At 36.9% G+C, this 20,000-nt stretch overlaps 2 protein-coding genes and 1 long non-coding RNA gene across 7 annotated transcripts in view; 2 read left to right on the top strand and 1 right to left on the bottom strand.

Moving 5' to 3' along the window:
- The window catches only part of naa35 (N-alpha-acetyltransferase 35, NatC auxiliary subunit), a 32,251-nt gene extending 22,454 nt beyond the window's left edge, over window positions 1-9,797 (bottom strand). The window contains 5 exon segments of the mRNA NM_199550.1: window positions 1-44; window positions 1,760-1,874; window positions 1,978-2,011; window positions 5,225-5,353; window positions 9,749-9,797. The exon segment at window positions 1-44 is cut by the window's left edge and continues 31 nt beyond it. Coding sequence (NP_955844.1) covers window positions 1-44; window positions 1,760-1,874; window positions 1,978-2,011; window positions 5,225-5,345 — 314 coding nt within the window. The 5' untranslated portion in view covers window positions 5,346-5,353; window positions 9,749-9,797.
- Window positions 1-20,000, top strand: part of LOC147842882 (uncharacterized) — a 797,275-nt gene that overhangs the window by 453,011 nt on the left and 324,264 nt on the right. The gene's annotated exons all lie outside the window — the stretch shown is intronic.
- agtpbp1 (ATP/GTP binding carboxypeptidase 1) overlaps window positions 10,902-20,000 on the top strand; it is a 56,466-nt gene continuing 47,367 nt past the window's right edge. For 2 of the 5 annotated variants that reach the window (XM_087263381.1, XM_087263377.1), the window contains exons 1-2: window positions 10,902-11,030; window positions 17,945-18,011. In XM_087263381.1, the coding sequence (XP_087119507.1) occupies window positions 17,980-18,011 (32 nt within the window). In that variant the 5' untranslated portion in view covers window positions 10,902-11,030; window positions 17,945-17,979. 5 annotated transcript variants of the gene reach the window in all.

The raw sequence follows: 20,000 nt of genomic DNA, 5'->3' as shown, positions 1-20,000 counted from the left end.
ATGAGCTCAGGAATACTTAAATCCTTCACCCGTATGGCTTCATCCTTCAGATAGACACAAAGACAGAAGGAATAAGAAATTAAGACACAAAGTATACTGCATTTGTATGACTATACAGTTGAAGTTAGAATTATTAGGCCTACTAAATTATGCATATATTATATGCAGGGCTTAACATTAACTTTTTTGACCACCAGCCACTGTGGCTAGTAGTTGCCATTTTCACAAGCCACAATTTTATTGTTGGGAAAATATATTTTAAACACATAAATATGACTTTGACATGCTAAAATTAAATGACTTGATTTAGCGTTTGCGTTATCTCTACATGCCTCCTCATTCATTTCACTTTTTGTGTGTCGTGTTTGAGCTTGCTCAATGTTCATGAGCAAATGGTTCAGGGTTTCATATAAATAAACAGTTAATTATTTCTTGGCCACAAATTTTAAATGTGTGACAACATGCAAAATATAGCTGAATACTATACTTTTTATTTAACAAAACATATGCACAGTCACATGTCCTGGCTAAAGGCCCCAGATCACCAGTTAACAACACATAAATGGGGAGTTTTTCTTTCATTAAAGCAATGCTATTGTAAAAAAAAAAAAAGATAATTAAACAATATTAATGCAAAAGAAAGCAGGTAAAAAACATACTGTGTGATAATGAAAGGATGATCACACACACATGGTTAATGACAGACCCATAAATAATCTTTTCAAAGAATGGTTGAACCGAAAGCAACTGGAGCTGCTTACAATAAGTCAACTCTGGAACTCTTGAAAGCAGCAAGACTGTGGGTGCATGTTCCTCCTTTTTGTCTAGTCTATTTGAAAGAGAATCGATCGCATCAGTTGTGTTTCTAGACACAGTTGCTTCACAAAAGGAAACGGGAGCGCGCACGCGTTATAAACAGTCGCGCGCATCACCTCAGCTGTTTGCGCGAGTGATTATCCTCTCATTCGGCATTCACCTGCTTTGTTCGCGCGAAGTTGCGAAGGCAATTATTTTTGTCAGTCGTGTTGCTTCTCGATCGCCTGTGCATGCATATTTGACTATCCTTATTGTCGAACCCTGCTTTTAAGAATTATTCTCTGGTAAAATTATTTTCAACCAGCCAAAGTGGCTAGTATGAGTGTCTGTCTTACCCGCCACCGCCGAAATCTACCTGCATTTGGTGGGTGTTAATGTAAAGCCATGATTATATGTATAATATATGTATATTTTTTTTCCTCCCAATTTCTGTTTAACGGAACAGAACAAGTTTTTTCAGCACATTTCTAAACATAATAGTCTTAATAACTCTTAATAACTTAAATTTCTTTCATCTTTGCCATGATGACAGTACATAATATTTGACTAGACATTTCTCAACATGCTAGTATTCAGCTTAAAATGACGTTTAAAGGCTTTACTAGGTTAATTAGGCAAGTTAGGGTAATTAGGCAAGTCATTGTACAACAGTGCTTCTGTTCAAAACTGCTTTTATTCTAGCCAAAATAAAACAAATAAGACTTTCTCCAGGAGAAAAAAAATATTATAGGAAATACTGTGAAAAATTCCTTGCTCTGTTTTACATAATCTGGGTAATATTTAAAAAAAGAAAAACAAATACACAGGAGGGCGAATAGTTTTGACTTCAATGTATTTTGACTCAAAAGTAACCATCTAATGCAATTAACACCAAGCAAATGCAGAAAACTAAATCGAATATGATGGTTGCGATGATTGTGAAACAGCTTTTTTTGGTTGCTACCTTAACAGCTTGGTCAAAGTTGAGGACTTTACGGTTGACTTGATTTCCGATCATTCCAGCATCCATCTTCGGATCCATCATCTCAATGGCGGACATGGCTTCGAACAGACCGAATCTACAGAAACATCAGCAGGTGAACATTGCGTTACCAACTGTGAATCAATACTGAACATGTTTAAAAGTAACTCAAAAAAAAACAAACACGGCAATATTCTTACAGCTTGTCATGGAGCAGCTCGCCAAGTTTGAGTTCTGTGAAAAAGAAAACTTTAATCAGCACATTTCTTACAGTTTCAGTAGATATGACATCAATATATAGGACAGGGTGCACATAAAATAAAATAAATAAAACACACAATAAAACATGACTGATAGTCTTTTCAGGGGATTTATGGTGCAGTGTGGTAGTTGATTCATGACGTGGTGAAGCTTGCATGGAAAAGAAAGTTAATTTTAGAATCCTACAGGACCATAAATGGCAAAACTGACAACATCAGAGAAAAAAAGAAGATATAACTGCAGTCATGCCATATTACACTTTCATACATGAAATCAGACCAGCAATCAAAATCACTGTGGATAGGCATTAGCTGTAATGTAATACAAAACTCTACATACACTCCCTGGCCACTTTATTAGGTATGTCTTACTAGTACCGGGTTGGACCTGCTTTTGCCTTCAGAACTGCCTTAATCCATTGTGACATAGATTCAACAAGATACTGGAAATATTCCTCAGAGATTTTGGTCTATATTGACATGACAGCATCACATGCTGCTGCAAATTTGTTGGATGCACTTCCATTTTGCGAATCTCCCGTTCCACCAAATCCCAACAGGTGCTCTATTAGATTGAGCTCTGGTGACTGTGGAGGCCATTTGAGTACAGTGAACTCATTGTCATGTTCAAGAAACCAGTCTGAGATGATTTGTGCCTTATGGCATGGTGAATTATCCTGCTGGAAGTAGCCATCGGAACGCTACACTGTGGTCATAATGGGATGGACATGGTCAGCAATAATACTCAGGTAGGCTGTGGCGTTGACACGATGCTCAATTGGTACTAATGGAGCCAAAGTGTGCCAAGAAAATATCCCCCACACCATTACACCACCACTAGCAGCCTGAACAGTTGATACCAGGCATGATGGATCCATGCTTTCATGTTGTAGATGCCAAATTCTGACCCTACCATCCGAATGTCCCGGGAGAAATCGAGACTCATCAGACCAGTCAACGTTTTTCCAATCTTCTATTGTCGAATTTTGGTGAGCCTGTGCAAACTGTAGCCTCAGTTTCCTGTTCTAAGCTGACAGCAGTTGAACAGGTGTACCTAATAAAGTGGCCAATTATGTATATAGATACAATGTATATACTATTTTGCATGTTCATGAATCATATTTAAACCAGATTTATGTAAATGTCCCATAAACATGCCATATTTCGTCTTCATGCTTCTCAGGGCTTTGTGGAAAATGGCTATTTTGAGAAACCTACTGTAGTTCAGCCAACAGTAACTCACGACTTTCTTGACCATGATTATAATAATCCTTAAAGAGGTAGTTCACCCAAAAATGTTAACTGTGTCATTATTTTTTGTTTTGAATCCATATGTGTAACATTTCTTCATTTTTAAAAACTAAATCTAAAGGGTCACCAAGTTTAAAGAATCAAAAGAGTTTCATTTATATACGCTTAGTGATTTATATGAATTTCAAGCAGCATTGAGTCAAGAAATTAAATAAAGTATTAGGTAATTAAGTTACTTTTCAAAAAAATAATGAGAAATTGGTTTCTTTCATCTGCTGAACACAAAAGAAGATATTTTGAAGAATGCTGGTGTCTGGAGCACATTGACCTCCATAGTACTGTTTCTATGGAAGCAGATGAGTGTCAGCAACCGGCATTCTTTGAAATATCTTCTTTTGTGAAGCTAGAAACCTATAAAGCTTTAAAACCACATAAGGGAGAGTAAATGATGTACTCAATCGGACCATGTGTTTACGAATATCTTTAAACTCAGTTGAACCATCAATCCGATTACAAACTGACTATTTGGTTGCATGTAAATGTAGCCAATGGCATATTTGGCGCCATCTTGGAACTGAACAATACACAGTAGTGATGGGTCGTTCATGAACGATTCGTTCATTTTGAACGAATCTTAAATATGACTCGGGAACTACGAGTCCTCTCAGGGAGTGATTCGTTCATCGTTCATCACATTTGTGCAGGTGGTATCGTTAATTTCAAGTCTTCATCACATTGGCAGAAGCCAATCATAGGCGTTTAGAGCAGGAAAAAGAATTGATCCGCTCACCTCTCGAGTCCTCTATCGGGTCTGAGTCATTCGTTCATCACGGGCCAATCATTCGCGTTTAGAGCCGGAAAAAGAATTGAACCGTTCATCTCTCGAGTCCTCGGGTTTGAGTCATTCTGTCACGTAAACAACGAACTATCATGGCTCCTATCGGCTTTGACTTTTGCATTAGTTAAGATTATATGTGACTGTCAGTGTAATGTGAATGAACCCCTGACATTTGAAGACATGAAGAGGTGAGCTGAGCAAAGAGACAACAATACCTTCATAGACAAAAGAGCAGGTAAACATTGAATTATTATTTTCTCCTTCTTATATTCCATGTATGACTTATTTGTCGTGCAATCAACCTTTTGGGCTAGTTGTAGATGTGTTTGGAAGCAATTCGTAACATTTTAATAATATTTTGGCAAATTGAACCAAATGAACGAAATGACTCAAAAAAGATTCGTTTATCTTGAAGAACGAGACTCAAAGATCCGAGTCATTAAAATGATCCGAACTTCCCATCACTAATACACAGGTTAGTGTATACTCCATTCAGCCGTTATAGTATTTGTCAGCTTTGCTTTTAATTAAAAAATAATAAACTATTATGGCACAGAACATTGTTTTGTGTCTAATTTTTACATTTTGTGGCAAGTATCCTCATAACAAGTGGGATAAAGTACATCCTGGATGGTTGTTTTTACAGAATAAAGCCCTTCGGTCTTATATAATATAACAGTGCTCCGCTTTGTGTAAGACTACCAATAAGCCTGTCAGGCTTTTATAACTGCGTTAACAAAGGCCTACGTGTAAGTAATACAGACAATTTTGAGAGTCAATAGTCCTAACCTATTTCCCGTTTTAAAATGTTTAATTTCCATAGATCCCGAGAATCCTAAAAGGTCCACACATTGATGAATAACATTATGACAGCTGTTTTAACATTGAGATATAAATGAATTGCCTCCGATTACAGTTATTAAAATAGTTTGACAACAAGCAGGAAATGTTAATGGGCCAATGGCATCGCCACACTGAAATGGTCTATTTAGTAATTAATATAGTAATATAGTATTAATATAATTTAAGTACAACCACTGACCTTCTAAAATGGTATCATACGGTCTGTTTAACCCATACAAACACAGACACACACACCTTTACAAGCTCCTTTAAACTCCTGGGTGACGTCCACCCAGTTGGCATTGTTTCTCATCTTCTCTGGGATCCCAAGACCCCATCCTCCCTCCTCCTCCTCGACCGATGACTTCATCACCATGGAGACAGCTAAGAAAAAATGAACATGCATTAGAAAGATTTTTAACAAGAGACATACCAGAATACATAAAGGCTGCATCACTTTGTGCAAATCTGTAATAATCACATAGGACCAGAGATATCACACTTGCATTATAATTAACCATAAAACAAAAGTTCTGTACACATGATCTGTGGAGTCTAGGGATGCCACGGTTCTCAATATAATATTGAACCGTACGGTACGACCTCCGCGGTTTAATACGCGCTTGTGAATTGCGGTTTTCTCGGTTTTGCGATTAATTAATTTATGTGCGTTTTATATCGCCTCGAATTGACTGTGTGTGCCTGTAAGTCCATGATCTGAGATGAGGAAACTCAAGTTTCCTAAAAGTTAGGGGTCTCAAGTCTAAAGTTAGGGGGCGCTTGACCATCATTCCACACTTTAACATTGCGAGCGGCGGTGAAGTGAGGCTGAGGCAACAGTACCAGGAAGCGCCGGCGTCTTTCAAATCTGCGGTGTGAGGACATTTCGGTTTTGCCAGTAAGCATATTGGCAATAAAAGAAAAAATGGTGAACAAAAATTAACTGTGTGCAAGCATTGTTTTACACGTATAACCATGACTGCACATCTGCAGCGCCATCACCCAGCAATATCACTGTCTGAAGGCAGGATAGCAGAGAAGGTAATAAAGTCCTCCACATTCACCTTATTCTCAGCTGACGAGTGGGCGCTGCCATTTGAATCTTTTTGTCTCGCGACTTCCGGTCACATTCACTTCCATTCATTTTTTGACGTTAACAACTGCTCGTTACGCTGCTTGATGTTGCAATTTAATATTTTCTTATTATATTATGCTACTTGGTCTGTGTAGTCATGCAAACATTTGTTTGTTGAGCAAGTAGTTTGGCCATTTTCTGCCGTTTATTATTCCTAGTCATTTCTCCCATAGGCGACTGAATCGGACGTTCTAAGACAATCGCGAAAACAGGCGCACTTCCGCATTTTAGAATAAGGTCAATAGCAACAATCCCTCGCTGAATCTACCCAACTGGTTCCGAGAGACACATAAAAATAACAAAGGCAGTGCGGGTGTTTATAGCTAAAGATTTGCAGCCGTTTTCGGTGATGGTAGATGCGGACTTTTGTCATCTTACAAAAGCACTCGATCCACGTTACAGACTACAGTCTCGCATTTTTTCAGCACCGAGATAATTAAGATGGTTTATTTATGTTTACTGAAGTACAAATATGTTTATTTAAAATGGCCAATTATTTATTAACTTCACAATACACTAGAAACTACTGTACTTTTTAGTAAAAGTTTTTATTTTTTTCTCCTTAACCTCTCACTGTTCCTTTTGCCTATATAATAAAAATAAAATAAATAATATAAAAAGAATTAAAAAAAAAACACGTTTTAAGCGATAAGAACCGAACCGAAAACAGTGTTAAAAAACCGAGGTATGTATTGAACAGTGGGCTAACTATTGTTGCATCTCTAGTGAAGTCATTCATTCTTTTCGGCTTAGTCTCTTTAGGGATCGCCACAGTGGAATGAACCACCAACTTCATTCATTCATTCATTTTCTTGTCGGCTTAGTCCCTTTATTAATCCATGGTCGCCACAGTGGAATGAACCGCCAACTTATCCAGCAAGTTTTTATGCATCGGATGCCCTTCCAGCCGCAACCCATCTCTGGGAAACATCCACACACACATTCACAAATACTCTCATACACTACGGACAATTTAACCAACCCAATTCACCTGTACCGCATGTCTTTGGACTGTGGGGGAAACTGGAGCACCCGGAGGAAACCCACGCGAAGGCAGGGAGAACATGCAAACTCCACACAGAAACGCCAACTGAGCCTAGGTTCGAACCAGCGACCTTCTTGCTGTGAGGCGACAGCACTACCTACTGCGCCACTGCCTCGCCCAACCACCAACTTATCCAGCATATGTTTTACGCAACGGATGCCACAGATATGCAACTTAGAATAGAAAAGCTCAAAGAACTCCACACAGAAATGCCAACCGAGGCTCGAACCAGAGACCTGTGAGGCGATTGTGCTACACACCGTGACACCCATTCTGTGGAGTCATGTTTAACTATAATCTAATAATGTGAAAGATTTTCATTCAGATGTGTTTTAAGGCCTCTGACTGTACAACTTCAAGCAAATTTAAGCCATTTGGACACAAAAGTGTGCCGCTTTAACAAAAATGAATTGTGTTTATCTATACAATGAAGACTATGCAGTGCTACTTTGCATTCGATTATTGAATCTGTACCTCAAAATACTGTTAGACTCCATTGATTTCATTTTCATCCGTGCTTTAATTCATTTTACTTGGTATATTTTTGTGTGTGTTCTGTATATTTTATGCGGATGCTCTCGCCTACAAAATCATCCAATCATGAATTAATAGTCATCTTGTGAAATTACGCTCATATCGCATTATATTTTGCAGAAAAACGAAATAAAACAATGTCAGTTTTTTCCAATATCGTGCAGCCCTGGAATACACAATTAAATGGTAATGTACCCAATGAAGAAAATATAGATTTTAGAATGTGCTATTAAAGAACTGAGTTTAAAGGGATAGTTCACCTAAAAATTACAATTTACTCAATATTTACTCTCCCTTAAAAGGGCAACTGTTTTACCCATTTTTCAAGATTTAAGATCAGTCTTTTGTGTCTCCAGAACATGTCTGTAAAGTTTCAGTTCAAAACACCCTTCAGATTGTTTATTATGCCTTACAGAATGTTGGAATTCACTGCTCTGAATACACTGTAGCTGTGTTTGTGGCCTGTGCCTTTAATGCTGGTATCCCCGCCCACCGTTCCCACGTGCCTGTAAGAGTGTGCCTCAATCTCCACCTCGGCTGCGTCAGATAAACAGCACAGTGACAGAAATGAAGGAAGCAGATCTCACGTAATGTTTGTGGGAAATACTACAGGAAGAATGTAACCAAGGATTATTTTATGTATTTGCTGTGGCATTAATTCAAGCCTTTCTGCAATGATGAGTCACACACTATGTCGTTACAAAGTCCACGCACACACACAGCGCGCATTTACTTTTGCACTGTTTTTGCATGGCAACTGTGACCGGATACACGTTAATATCCACAGCTGTATGGATATCCATTATGTTAATGTACAAAATAAACCTGATTTAATGTCCACAAACAGGAATTATTTCATAATCTTACTGACATGCAGCTGTGGTGGTTAAATCGCAGTAATGCATTACACACATGAACTGTTTTAAAAACATTTTAAACTTATTACTTAAACTCATTCTTGATCACATTTGATGATGATTGATGATCAGAGTGCTGAACAGATCTTTTAATCCCAGTTGATTTACGCATGTCTTGTTGATATGATTATATGCGTGACTACGGAGACAGGTTAATATACAAATGTCAATCAATTCTGTGGGCAGGGAAACCGCACTCCTATGTCACGTTGCAGTGGGCCTCAAAATAGGAGGGATTTGGGGACGTCCTATCCTAACAAACAAAAAATAAAAGAGACTTATTGTATCACCCCAATATGACTGTAGACACACTTAACTATACACAGTTCTGTCCAAACAGCTTCCAAAAGATGATTTTCATCAAAGGTGCCCTTTAAGTGGAACCAAAACTTTAAGAGTTTTTTTCTAATCCAAACACAAAAGAAGATATTTTGAAGAACGCTGAAAACAGGTAACCATTGACTTCCATAATATATATATATATATATATATATATATATATATATATATATATATATATATGTATATATATATATATATATATATATGAAAGTCAATGGTTACCTTTTTTGGTTCAACATAAGAAAAACTTGTTTGGAACAAGTTTAGGGGAGTAAATTATTACACAAATATTACAAATTATTATAGAGTTTTGGGTGAACTGTCCCTTTAATCACTATTTATAAAGTAAAATTTATAAAGTAGTGAACCTAACCTGCATTTATTGGGGGTTTTATGTAATTGGAAGCTCTTTAGATCTTGAACAAAATTTTTTTTCCAAATTTAGTATCTTTTCAAGCTACAGTCAGTATTTACAGTAAGTGTTTTTGCTGGGTAAACTGTGCTGTTTAAGATATTTATGGACTAGACTGTTTCGTTCAAGATCACAATACGACAACAACGAATCGTTGTCGAAACGTTTTGTAGAAATAATTGCATAAGAATTACAAGACTGACAAGGGTTTAAATACAGAACCATCATGAAAGTGGCAACCGATAGGCAAATGTCTTAGCGAGCAGCGATATTTGCCAACCCCTAAAACATATAATTGCTGCCGAATGTTTATTTACGTTTCATTATTATTTACAATGTTTAAAATATGTATTTGCTTGCAAAATTACTGGCAAAAGGTGAATGTATACAGTACCTTTTGATTGTCAGTCTTTCTGTGTTGTTGGAAACAGTCAGCGCTGCCGCAGCGGACGCCGGTGAATGACATCACGCTGTGAAGAGCATCCTGGGACATGAAGTTCAGTACAGTCTAGGGAAAATATGGTAAAATGGGAATATATATACAAGAAAACTAATAAAACCAGTTATTTTTTCCAGGGTAAAATATTACTGAATCACTTTAATAATTAAATTATGTTTAATGAGTTCCAGTCAATCAATAAAAACCACAAAACAAAACGTACATTTGCATGAACTTTTTATGTTGTACTTTAGCTAGAACAACATAAATCTAAATAAACATAAATATTTATTAACATAAATATAAAAAATGTAAATTCATCAGTAAGTTACATGAACTATGGAAATATATTTAATGTGATATAAGATGAAAATCAAATTCATATCAAACATCAAAATTCACAAAAGTCAAATGAACCCATTTATTTATTAAATAAAAATGTATTAAATGAAGCAATTTAGCAAAAATTGGTGTATTGAATTAATATCAGACAGGAACATGATATGAATTGACAGGAACATCAAAATAAAATCCAATGGATCATGCACAGATCTTTAAAAAAAGGTCTTTAACATGCACAGTCAACATAAGAAAAACTATAATCATAAATATGCATACAAATAACATACTCCTAGACAGAAAGTAAAAATAATGATAATAATAATAATAATAATAATAATAATTATTATTATTATTATTGAGTATTATTGTTATTATAGTTAATATTATTATAAAATATAAAATACATTTTAAACGGACAGAATAATAATAATAACAAATATTGATCATTATTAATATTGTGATTATCATTATCTTTAAAAATACACCTTAACAGACAAAATTAAACAAATGAATGAAATAACAATGACAATTAAACAAAGAGACATTATAAAAGCCTTCCAACAATAAATGATTTAAAAAAAACTAAAAATAAATAAATAAATAAATAAATGACTTTTACGTTACGACGTTACGTTACGTCACGATCAAAGAAAAACGAGCTGCGTGCGGACGCTGATCTGTAAACCATCTGTGCGTCACACTCTGATATGACCCATGGTATGCAGATCATGCACTCTGCGCCAGCTCTGTTGCGGGACTCGCCCTCACTTCCGAGTGTGTTGTGTTCTGTTGGGGGTTTGGGTAAATAATAATACCACCAGGGCGCTTGTGTGTGTGTTGCCAAGAGAACGCACTGTAAGGAGTTCAGATGGCGCAGGTCTCGCATGCTTTAAAGGTTGGTGAACGCATGTATTTTTATTTCTGCTCTGCTGTTTTGCTCATGCTCTGCCAGTGACAGAGATCAGCTGTCCCGTTAGCGGATCTGTGCTAACAGTAGAGCTTTCTCTGTAGGACAGGTGGATCTGACATGACCATGACTGGACCTTTTAGCAACTTGATATTTGATAATGACAGTGCAATTCATTGGTCCTTCTCTGACCTGCTACTGACTGTAATGTACGCCCTGCTTCTTCTGACAACTTCATTTATATTCATTTCAATTGTACATGCACACTGGCCGTGGCTTAACTCATAACGAGCTCCCTACGTAGACAGCATGTCCTAAAATGGCAGTCTAGGTTAGTCAGCCCAATTGGCTTTCATGTCAAAAAATGCTTTCTGTGTGGATAGAAAACCTCTGATACTCAAAATATATTGTTTACTTTGGTAGCTCTCTGTGGTTTGATGCTTAAAAATAATGTCTATTTTAATGGATAGGCTATTGTGCCAAATAAAATATGATCTAGACTTGAAGCTCAGTAGATTTTGCTTTCTGTAAAGGCTGTCAAGTAGGCCTTGATAATTTACATACTAAATAAACTGGGGTAATGACTAAAAATGCAGCCTACATTATACTATCTAATATATACTATCAAAATGCAAACATTTTTACAGTCAGGTAAATAGTGCTAACATTGTTTTTAAGTCCTTCTTGCATGCGATTTCAAACCGAGTATTCAAAGTAGCATGATAAAATAAAAGTTGTCACTGTTTAAAATTAACGAATGTGCGAATATGAAACCAACTTTACCTCAATAACATTATAGGGACTGTGTCACAAGTTGTCTCTGTTAGGAAATAAACGAATGTGCGAATATAAATAAAATCTTATCATGTGTTAAGTATTGTTTTTCTAATCCAATTTAACCATCAATTCGACTACCAACGGATTATTTGGGTGCATGTAAATGTAGCCAATGGCATGTTTGGTGCCATCTTGTGACTGAACAATGCGCAGGTTAGCGTATACTCCGTTCAGCCATTTTCGTAGATGTCAGATTTGATTTTAATTAAAGAATAATAAACTATTATGGCACAAAACATTGTTTTGAGTCTCATGTTTATATTTTGTGACAAGTATCCATGTAGTAAGCGAGATAAAGTACATCCAGAATGGTTGTTTTTGCAGAATAAAGCCTTTCGGTCTTAATAACGTTGCTCTGCTTCATGTCAGACTGCCGATAAGCCTGTCAGGCGTTTATAACTGCGCTAACAAAGGCCTGAGTTAGGGCTGAGTGAATAATCGAAAAGTAATCGACATTCAGAACCTATAATCGATCAAATTTTTCCAGGTATCCATTTTTTTTAATTACTTTCCCTACCGTGTGTGGAGTCACTTGACCACGCTCAGTCTAAACGTCTACGTCTACATACATATATGTTTCTGGCATATATGTGACATATGTTTATATATGTGACATATGTTTCTGGCAAATAGGTGACATATGTTTCTGACATATAGGTGACATATATGTTTCTGGCATATATGTGACATATGTTTATATATGTGACATATGTTTCTGGCAAATAGGTGACATATGTTTCTGACATATAGGTGACATATATGTTTCTGGCATATAGGTGACATATATGTTTCTGGCATATAGGTGACATATATGTTTCTGGCATATAGGTGACATATATGTTTCTGGCATATAGGTGACATATATGTTTCTGGCATATAGGTGACATATATGTTTCTGGCATATAGGTGAAATATATGTTTCTGGCATATAGGTGAAATATGTTTCTAGCATATAGGTGACATACATGTTTCTGGCATATAGGTGACATATATGTTTCTGGCATATAGGTGACATATATGTTTCTGGCATATAGGTGACATATATGTTTCTGGCATATAGGTCACATATATGTTTCTGGCATATAGGTCACATATATGTTTGTCGCATAAAGGTGACATATATGTTTTTTCGCATATAGGTGACATACATGTTTCTGGCATATAGGTGACATATGTTTCTGGCATATAGGTGACATATATGTTTCTGGCATATAGGGGACATATATGTTTCTGGCATATAGGTGGCATATATGTTTCTGGCATATATGTTTCTGGCATATAGGTGACATATATGTTTCTGGCATATAGGTGGCATATATGTTTCTGGCATATAGGTGGCATATATGTTTCTGGCATATAGGTGACATATATGTTTCTGGCATATAGGTGACATATATGTTTCTGGCATATAGGTGACATATATGTTTCTGGCATGTAGGTGACATATATGTTTCTGGCATATAGGTGACATATATGTTTCTGGCATATAGGTCACATATATGTTTCTGGCATATAGGTGACATATATGTTTCTGGCATATAGGTGACATATATGTTTCTGGCATATAGGTGACATATATGTTTCTGGCATATAGGTCACATATATGTTTCTGGCATATAGGTGACATATATGTTTCTGGCATATAGGTGACATATATGTTTCTGGCATATAGGTGACATATATGTTTCTGGCATATAGGTGACATATATGTTTCTGGCATATAGCTGACATATATGTTTCTGGCATATAGGTGACATATATGTTTCTGGCATATAGGTGACATATATGTTTCTGGCATATAGGTGACATATATGTTTCTGGCATATAGCTGACATATATGTTTCTGACATATAGGTGACATATATGTTTCTGACATATAGGTGACATATATGTTTCTGACATATAGGTGACATATATGTTTCTGACATATAGGTGACATATATGTTTCTGACATATAGGTGACATATATGTTTCTGAAATATAGGTGACATATATGTTTCTGACATATAGGTGACATATATGTTTCTGGCATATAGGTGACATATATGTTTCTGGCATATAGGTGACATATATGTTTCTGGCATATAGGTGACATATATGTTTCTGACATATAGGTGACATATATGTTTCTGACATATAGGTGACATATATGTTTCTGGCATATAGGTGACATATATGTTTCTGGCATATAGGTGACATATATGTTTCTGGCATATAGGTGACATATATGCTTCTGGCATATAGGTGACATATATGCTTCTGGCATATTGGTGACATATATGCTTCTGGCATATAGGTGATATATGTTTCTGGCATGTAGGTGACATATATGTTTCTGGCATGTAGGTGACATATATGTTTCTGGCATGTAGGTGGCATATATGTTTCTGGCATGTAGGTGGCATATATGTTTCTGGCATGTAGGTGGCATATATGTTTCTGGCATGTAGGTGACATATATGTTTCTGGCATATAGGTGACATATATGTTTCTGGCATATAGGTGACATATATGTTTCTGGCATATAGGTGACATATATGTTTTTGGCATATAGGTGGCATATATATATGTTTCTGGCATATAGGTGACATATATGTTTCTGGCATATAGGTGACATATATGCTTCTGGCATATAGGTGACATATATGCTTCTGGCATATAGGTGACATATATGCTTCTGGCATATAGGTGACATATATGCTTCTGGCATATAGGTGACATATATGCTTCTGGCATATAGGTGACATATATGCTTCTGGCATATAGGTGACATATATGCTTCTGGCATATAGGTGACATATATGTTTCTGGCATATAGGTGACATATATGTTTCTGGCATATAGGTGACATATATGTTTCTGGCATATAGGTGACATATATGTTTCTGGCATATAGGTGACATATATGTTTCTGGCATATAGGTGGCATATATGTTTCTGGCATATAGGTGGCATATAGGTGGCATATATGTTTCTGGCATATAGGTGGCATATAGGTGGCATATATGTTTCTGGCATATAGGTGGCATATATGTTTCTGGCATATAGGTGACATATATGTTTCTGGCATGTAGGTGATATATGTTTCTGGCATGTAGGTGACATATATGTTTCTGGCATGTAGGTGACATATATGTTTCTGGCATGTAGGTGGCATATATGTTTCTGGCATGTAGGTGGCATATATGTTTCTGGCATATAGGTGACATATATGTTTCTGACATATAGGTGACATATATGTTTCTGACATATAGGTGACATGTATGTTTCTGACATATAGGTGACATATATGTTTCTGGCATATAGGTGACATATATGTTTCTGGCATATAGGTGGCATATATGTTTCTGGCATATAGGTGACATGTATGTTTCTGGCAATTTTACCTCAGTAACAGTATAGGGACAGTGTTACAAGTTGATGCTGTTCAAAAATTCAAATGTGTGAATACAAATCTAACTTTAACTCAATAACAATACAGAGACAATGTCACAAGTTGTCGCTGGACAAATATGAGTAAATGCGCGAATATAATGCCAACTTTACATCATTAATAAAATTGGGGCCATGTAACAAGTTGACAGGGTTAAAAAATGAACCAGTGTGCGAATATAAAACCAACTTTACCTCAATAACAATACAGGGAGTGTCGCAAGTCGTCTTTGTTAGAAAAGGATTGAATGTGTGATTATAAAACCAACTTAACCTCATTAAGAGTATAGGAACAGTGTCACAAGTTTTCACTGCTCAAATTACAAATGTGCGAATTTAAAATCAACTTTACCTCAATAATAATAATATAGAGACAATGTCACAAGTTGTCACTTAACAAATGTGTGTATATTCTTATAACAAACTCAGTTCTAGTTATGTTGTCTCAAAGCCATCTCAGTAGGCTTTCATGTCAAACAATGCTGTCTATGTGGTTTGAAAGCCTCTACACAAGCATATTGTTCATTTTGACAGCTGTCTAGTATTTGTTTCTTAAATACAATGTCTTTTTATATAATGGACAGGCTATTGTTCCCAAAATATGTTTACTGTTAAATAAAATATAGATATAAATAAAATGACACAGTTTCAGAGTAGCTTATATTAGGCTAAAAAAAATTCTGTTAATGACAATCCATACTGCGCCCGTTAGTTTCACTTTTATTAATTTAATTAACTACTTTGACCACAATGAGCCAGGCTTTACAAACTATTCACAGCACTGAAAGTATTCCCCACGGAAGAATGAACTCAGTCAGAAGGATGAGAGAACAGAAACTTATTGTAAGAATAATCTTACAGAACGGCGCATGTCGCATCTGGGCAGCCGACATGTGAATGAAACACTTGATGCATCACTGAGACACAGCGCACAATCCTCTGGTGTACAGACTCTTCTAAAACAGTCGCACAAAGGGTAGAAATCAGCGCTGAAGATCTGTCCAATGTATTATTAAGCCTTTTCAAATTTAAGGTTTCAGGTAGGTGTTTGAAGAGCATGTAGTAACCCAACACAATCTCACAGCAATTCGTAACTTTTTTTTGGTGGCTAATTCGTATGAATTCGTACGATCTTATTCGTACAATTTAGTACGATTTGCTCATCCCCCAATTACGGTTACGTTTAGGGGTGGGGTTAGGTGCCACGCCTCCTTTTTTAAATTTTCGTACGACTCAACTCATACGATTTCATACGAATTAGCCACTAAACTGGCAAAACGTAAAATACTTACGTTTTCTCGTGAGATCAGGCTGAATAACCCTCCCTACTCCAGTGTTGTGAATGCGATCTGCTGGTCTAAAGCCTGATTTATACTTCTGCGTCAAGTGACCGGCGTAACCCACGGCGCATGCAACGCACGTGGCTGTGCATTTATACTTCTGCGCGCTGTCTCTGTCGGTCTGCATTAACACTTCCGAAATGCTAGTTGGCAGTGAGGTGTAAATGTTCCTCTGTGTCGAGTTTCTTCGCTGCAATTTTGCTGTTCCTGAACACTTCCGGGATGTACAAGTGGCTCAAACTCGCTCATTTTGAGGCAGGAACCGGCGGACGTGCAGCAACTTTAACTATGAGGTAAACACAAAACAAAACTATCCATCCGGAGCTCCTTCTCGGGACTCCACACTTGTAAACAATCGCTCGCGCCATTCGCGCGGCTCTCGGTCCCGCCCAGACTCGTCAGCGATACCAAGCCGACCAATCATAGAGCTTGCGCTACGCATCGTTGCGACGTGTAGTTACATTTTTTGAGAGGTGCACGTCAGTGACGGCGACCGCCACGGCGAAGGGCTATGCGTCAGGTGTTTGACGCAGAAGTATAAATCAGCCTTAACAGACACAGCGCAACATGATTTAGAAACAGCAATGGTCTCCTTGTCGCAGATCAAAATTTACCTATTTAATGCAAAACTAAATGCGCTTCTCCACCGATTATGTATAACAACATTAACAAATAGTCTTGGAGAAAGTTTTTCGTGTTGTCATGAACGCGACACACAGATTGAATTGTGAATGAATGGAGAATGATTGACAGGCGCAGCGGACATGAGTTTAGGCAGTTGAATATTCATCTGTGCTCCACATTAAGCTATAGAATGGCTTCGGCACATTTGGGATGTAGTAGGCCGACATGACAACGTTTTAGTGCCTTATAATATGCTACCTTCGTGACTTTTGTTGGCTCATAAATCACACAGAGTATATTGCGTGCGCAAGATCAGATTTGGATCGATACCAGCTGGTTAATACGCGATCCAGCAAAAATATGCGGTATCGAACTGCTATCCGATCTAAGTATCGGGATCGGTGCATCCCTACTTTAAACTTTAGAACCAAGCACTTGAGTGTAAGTAAATGCTGAGGAAATGTTCATTTTTGGGTGAACGTTCCCTTTTTGGTTTTCCGCTGTTGAGTACACTATAGTACAGGTACAGTAGGATGTTTATGGTTCAGGGTTGCAAGTAGCCTGCCAAAGTCTTGGCCTATATTGAATTTAATGCTTTAGTGTGACTCGATACTTTATAAATTAGATTAGATTTTCTATCTAAATGCTTTTCTTTTTTTTTTCCCTCAGCAGTCAGTTTGACGTCCAACTGAATGTGACAAGAAATGAATAAACCCAAAATGGCAGCAGAAAAAAGGTTAGTGAAACTTTTTTGTTTTGTTTTTCATTCATTCATTTTCTTGTCGGCTTAGTCCCTTTATTAATCCGGGGTCGCCACAGCGGAATGAACCGCCAACTTTTCCAGCAACTTTTTACGCAGCGGATGCCCTTCCAGCCACAACCCATCTCTGGGAAACATCCACACACACATTCACACACACACTCAAACACTACGGACAATTTAGCCTACCCAATTCACCTGTACCGCATGTCTTTGGACTGTGGGGGAAACCGGAGCATCTGGAGGAAACCCACGCGAAGGCAGGGAGCACATGCAAACTCCACACAGAAACGCCAACTGAGCCGAGGTTCAAACCAGCGACCTTCTTGTTGTGAGGCGACAGCACTACCTACTGCGGCACTGCCTCGCCTTGTTTTGTTTTACATAGTGATTTTTATGTAGACTTCCAAAGTTTTAGAAGACACAATGTCAGTTTGTTCTGCCTTAATAAGTAAAAAAAGAAAGTTTAAAAGCCTCAGCTACGGTGCAACAAATCATATGGAACAATATCAATGCCAAAAGTATTGAATTAAAGAGCTTGATGAATAACACAAACTGAAAAAAAAATAATACACATTGAATTACCAAGTTCTTGCATTTTAATGACTTGAATTCCAGGGTTTGTATTTTTAGTTCCTGACATTTAACATATCTGTTAATTAAGGCTGTAAATATTTAAACGAAAAATATTTCAAACACGTTTTCATACTTAAAAATTCAATAATTCATATTCAATTTCCAGATTTCACTTACAAAATATTCAAGAATTTTTTTTTTTACAGAGCAAGTAATTACAGTTTATTACTTTAATTTTACGTAATTTTAAATGGACTTAAAAAACTTGAAAAAAAAACGGTGTAAATAATATGGCAATTTTATTGTATAAAACAGGAAAATTGCTGTAATTTGTCATTAATTAAATAGAACATAAAATAACAGTCAAGCTGTTAATTTACAGATATTGTTTGTAATTTTTACGGAGTTTTGAATATAATTTAAAAACATAGCTGCAAGCAGCAATTAAGGGGCCAAGCACTTTTGGCCAAAAGGTGGCGCTGCTCCAGAAGTTTTTGAGTACTTTCAAGGCATGGGGTTAAAGATGCATACCATGTTTTGTAATGATATGTGAATGTGTTGGTAAAATATTGCATTTTTGGCCAAAAATCGAAATGGGTGCCGCCCAAAATGGCTGACCTGTGAAAATCAGACATCATTCGACTCGACATGCTCTGCCGGATGTAATGAGACCAGTTTTATGAGTTTTGGATGAAAGGTTGAGACAATATAAACCAAAAAAAAAACAAGTTTTCAGACCACTAAGGGGCAGTGAGCCGAAACTCTGCATATAACCTCAGACCCTAGTTGTCATAACACACACCAAGTTTGGTATGAATCAGTGAATGCGTTACAAAGATATCGCCTCAAGTCTATTTTCGCAAGTTCTACCTTAAATTTGATCACAAGTTAACCAAAAACGGTTGGTCTAATCAACTTGAATTCCATAAATTTTGGTTGGCATGGTCTGTAGATCATGTGATTCAATTTTGGTGAAAATCGGAGAAAAGGTCTGGGACGAGTTCGATCAAATATATTTTCAAAAAATTTAAAATAGCACGAAAAAATTAATGACGGAAAATGACGTCATAGGGTGCGTTTGAATCGGCCTGGGCCAAGGAGTGAGAGGAAAAAGAATTTTGATTGTATGAGCCCATTCAGTTCAAAAGTTATCATGATAAACATATGTGAAAGTTTAGACAAGTGGTGGCGCTAGAGAGTTTGATTTTGAGACTTCATATTTGGTCTGATTAATGTTAACACTGTCCTCTATCATTGTACCAAATTATACAACTTTCCCGCATTTGCCTGTATGGGCTGCCATTCAAATCCGGCGGAAGAAGAATAATAATAATAGGAACACTAACGAAACCAATAGGTTTCTCCGCACCTACGGTGCTTGGCCCCTAA

This window comes from Danio rerio, chromosome 8, assembly GCF_052040795.2.
Source record: "Danio rerio strain M-AB ecotype USA chromosome 8, GRCz13ab, whole genome shotgun sequence".
In the NCBI taxonomy this organism is placed as follows: domain Eukaryota; kingdom Metazoa; phylum Chordata; class Actinopteri; order Cypriniformes; family Danionidae; genus Danio; species Danio rerio.
The sequence above is the reverse complement of the archived record's forward strand: the minus strand, read 5'-3'. Positions and strand labels throughout refer to the sequence as shown.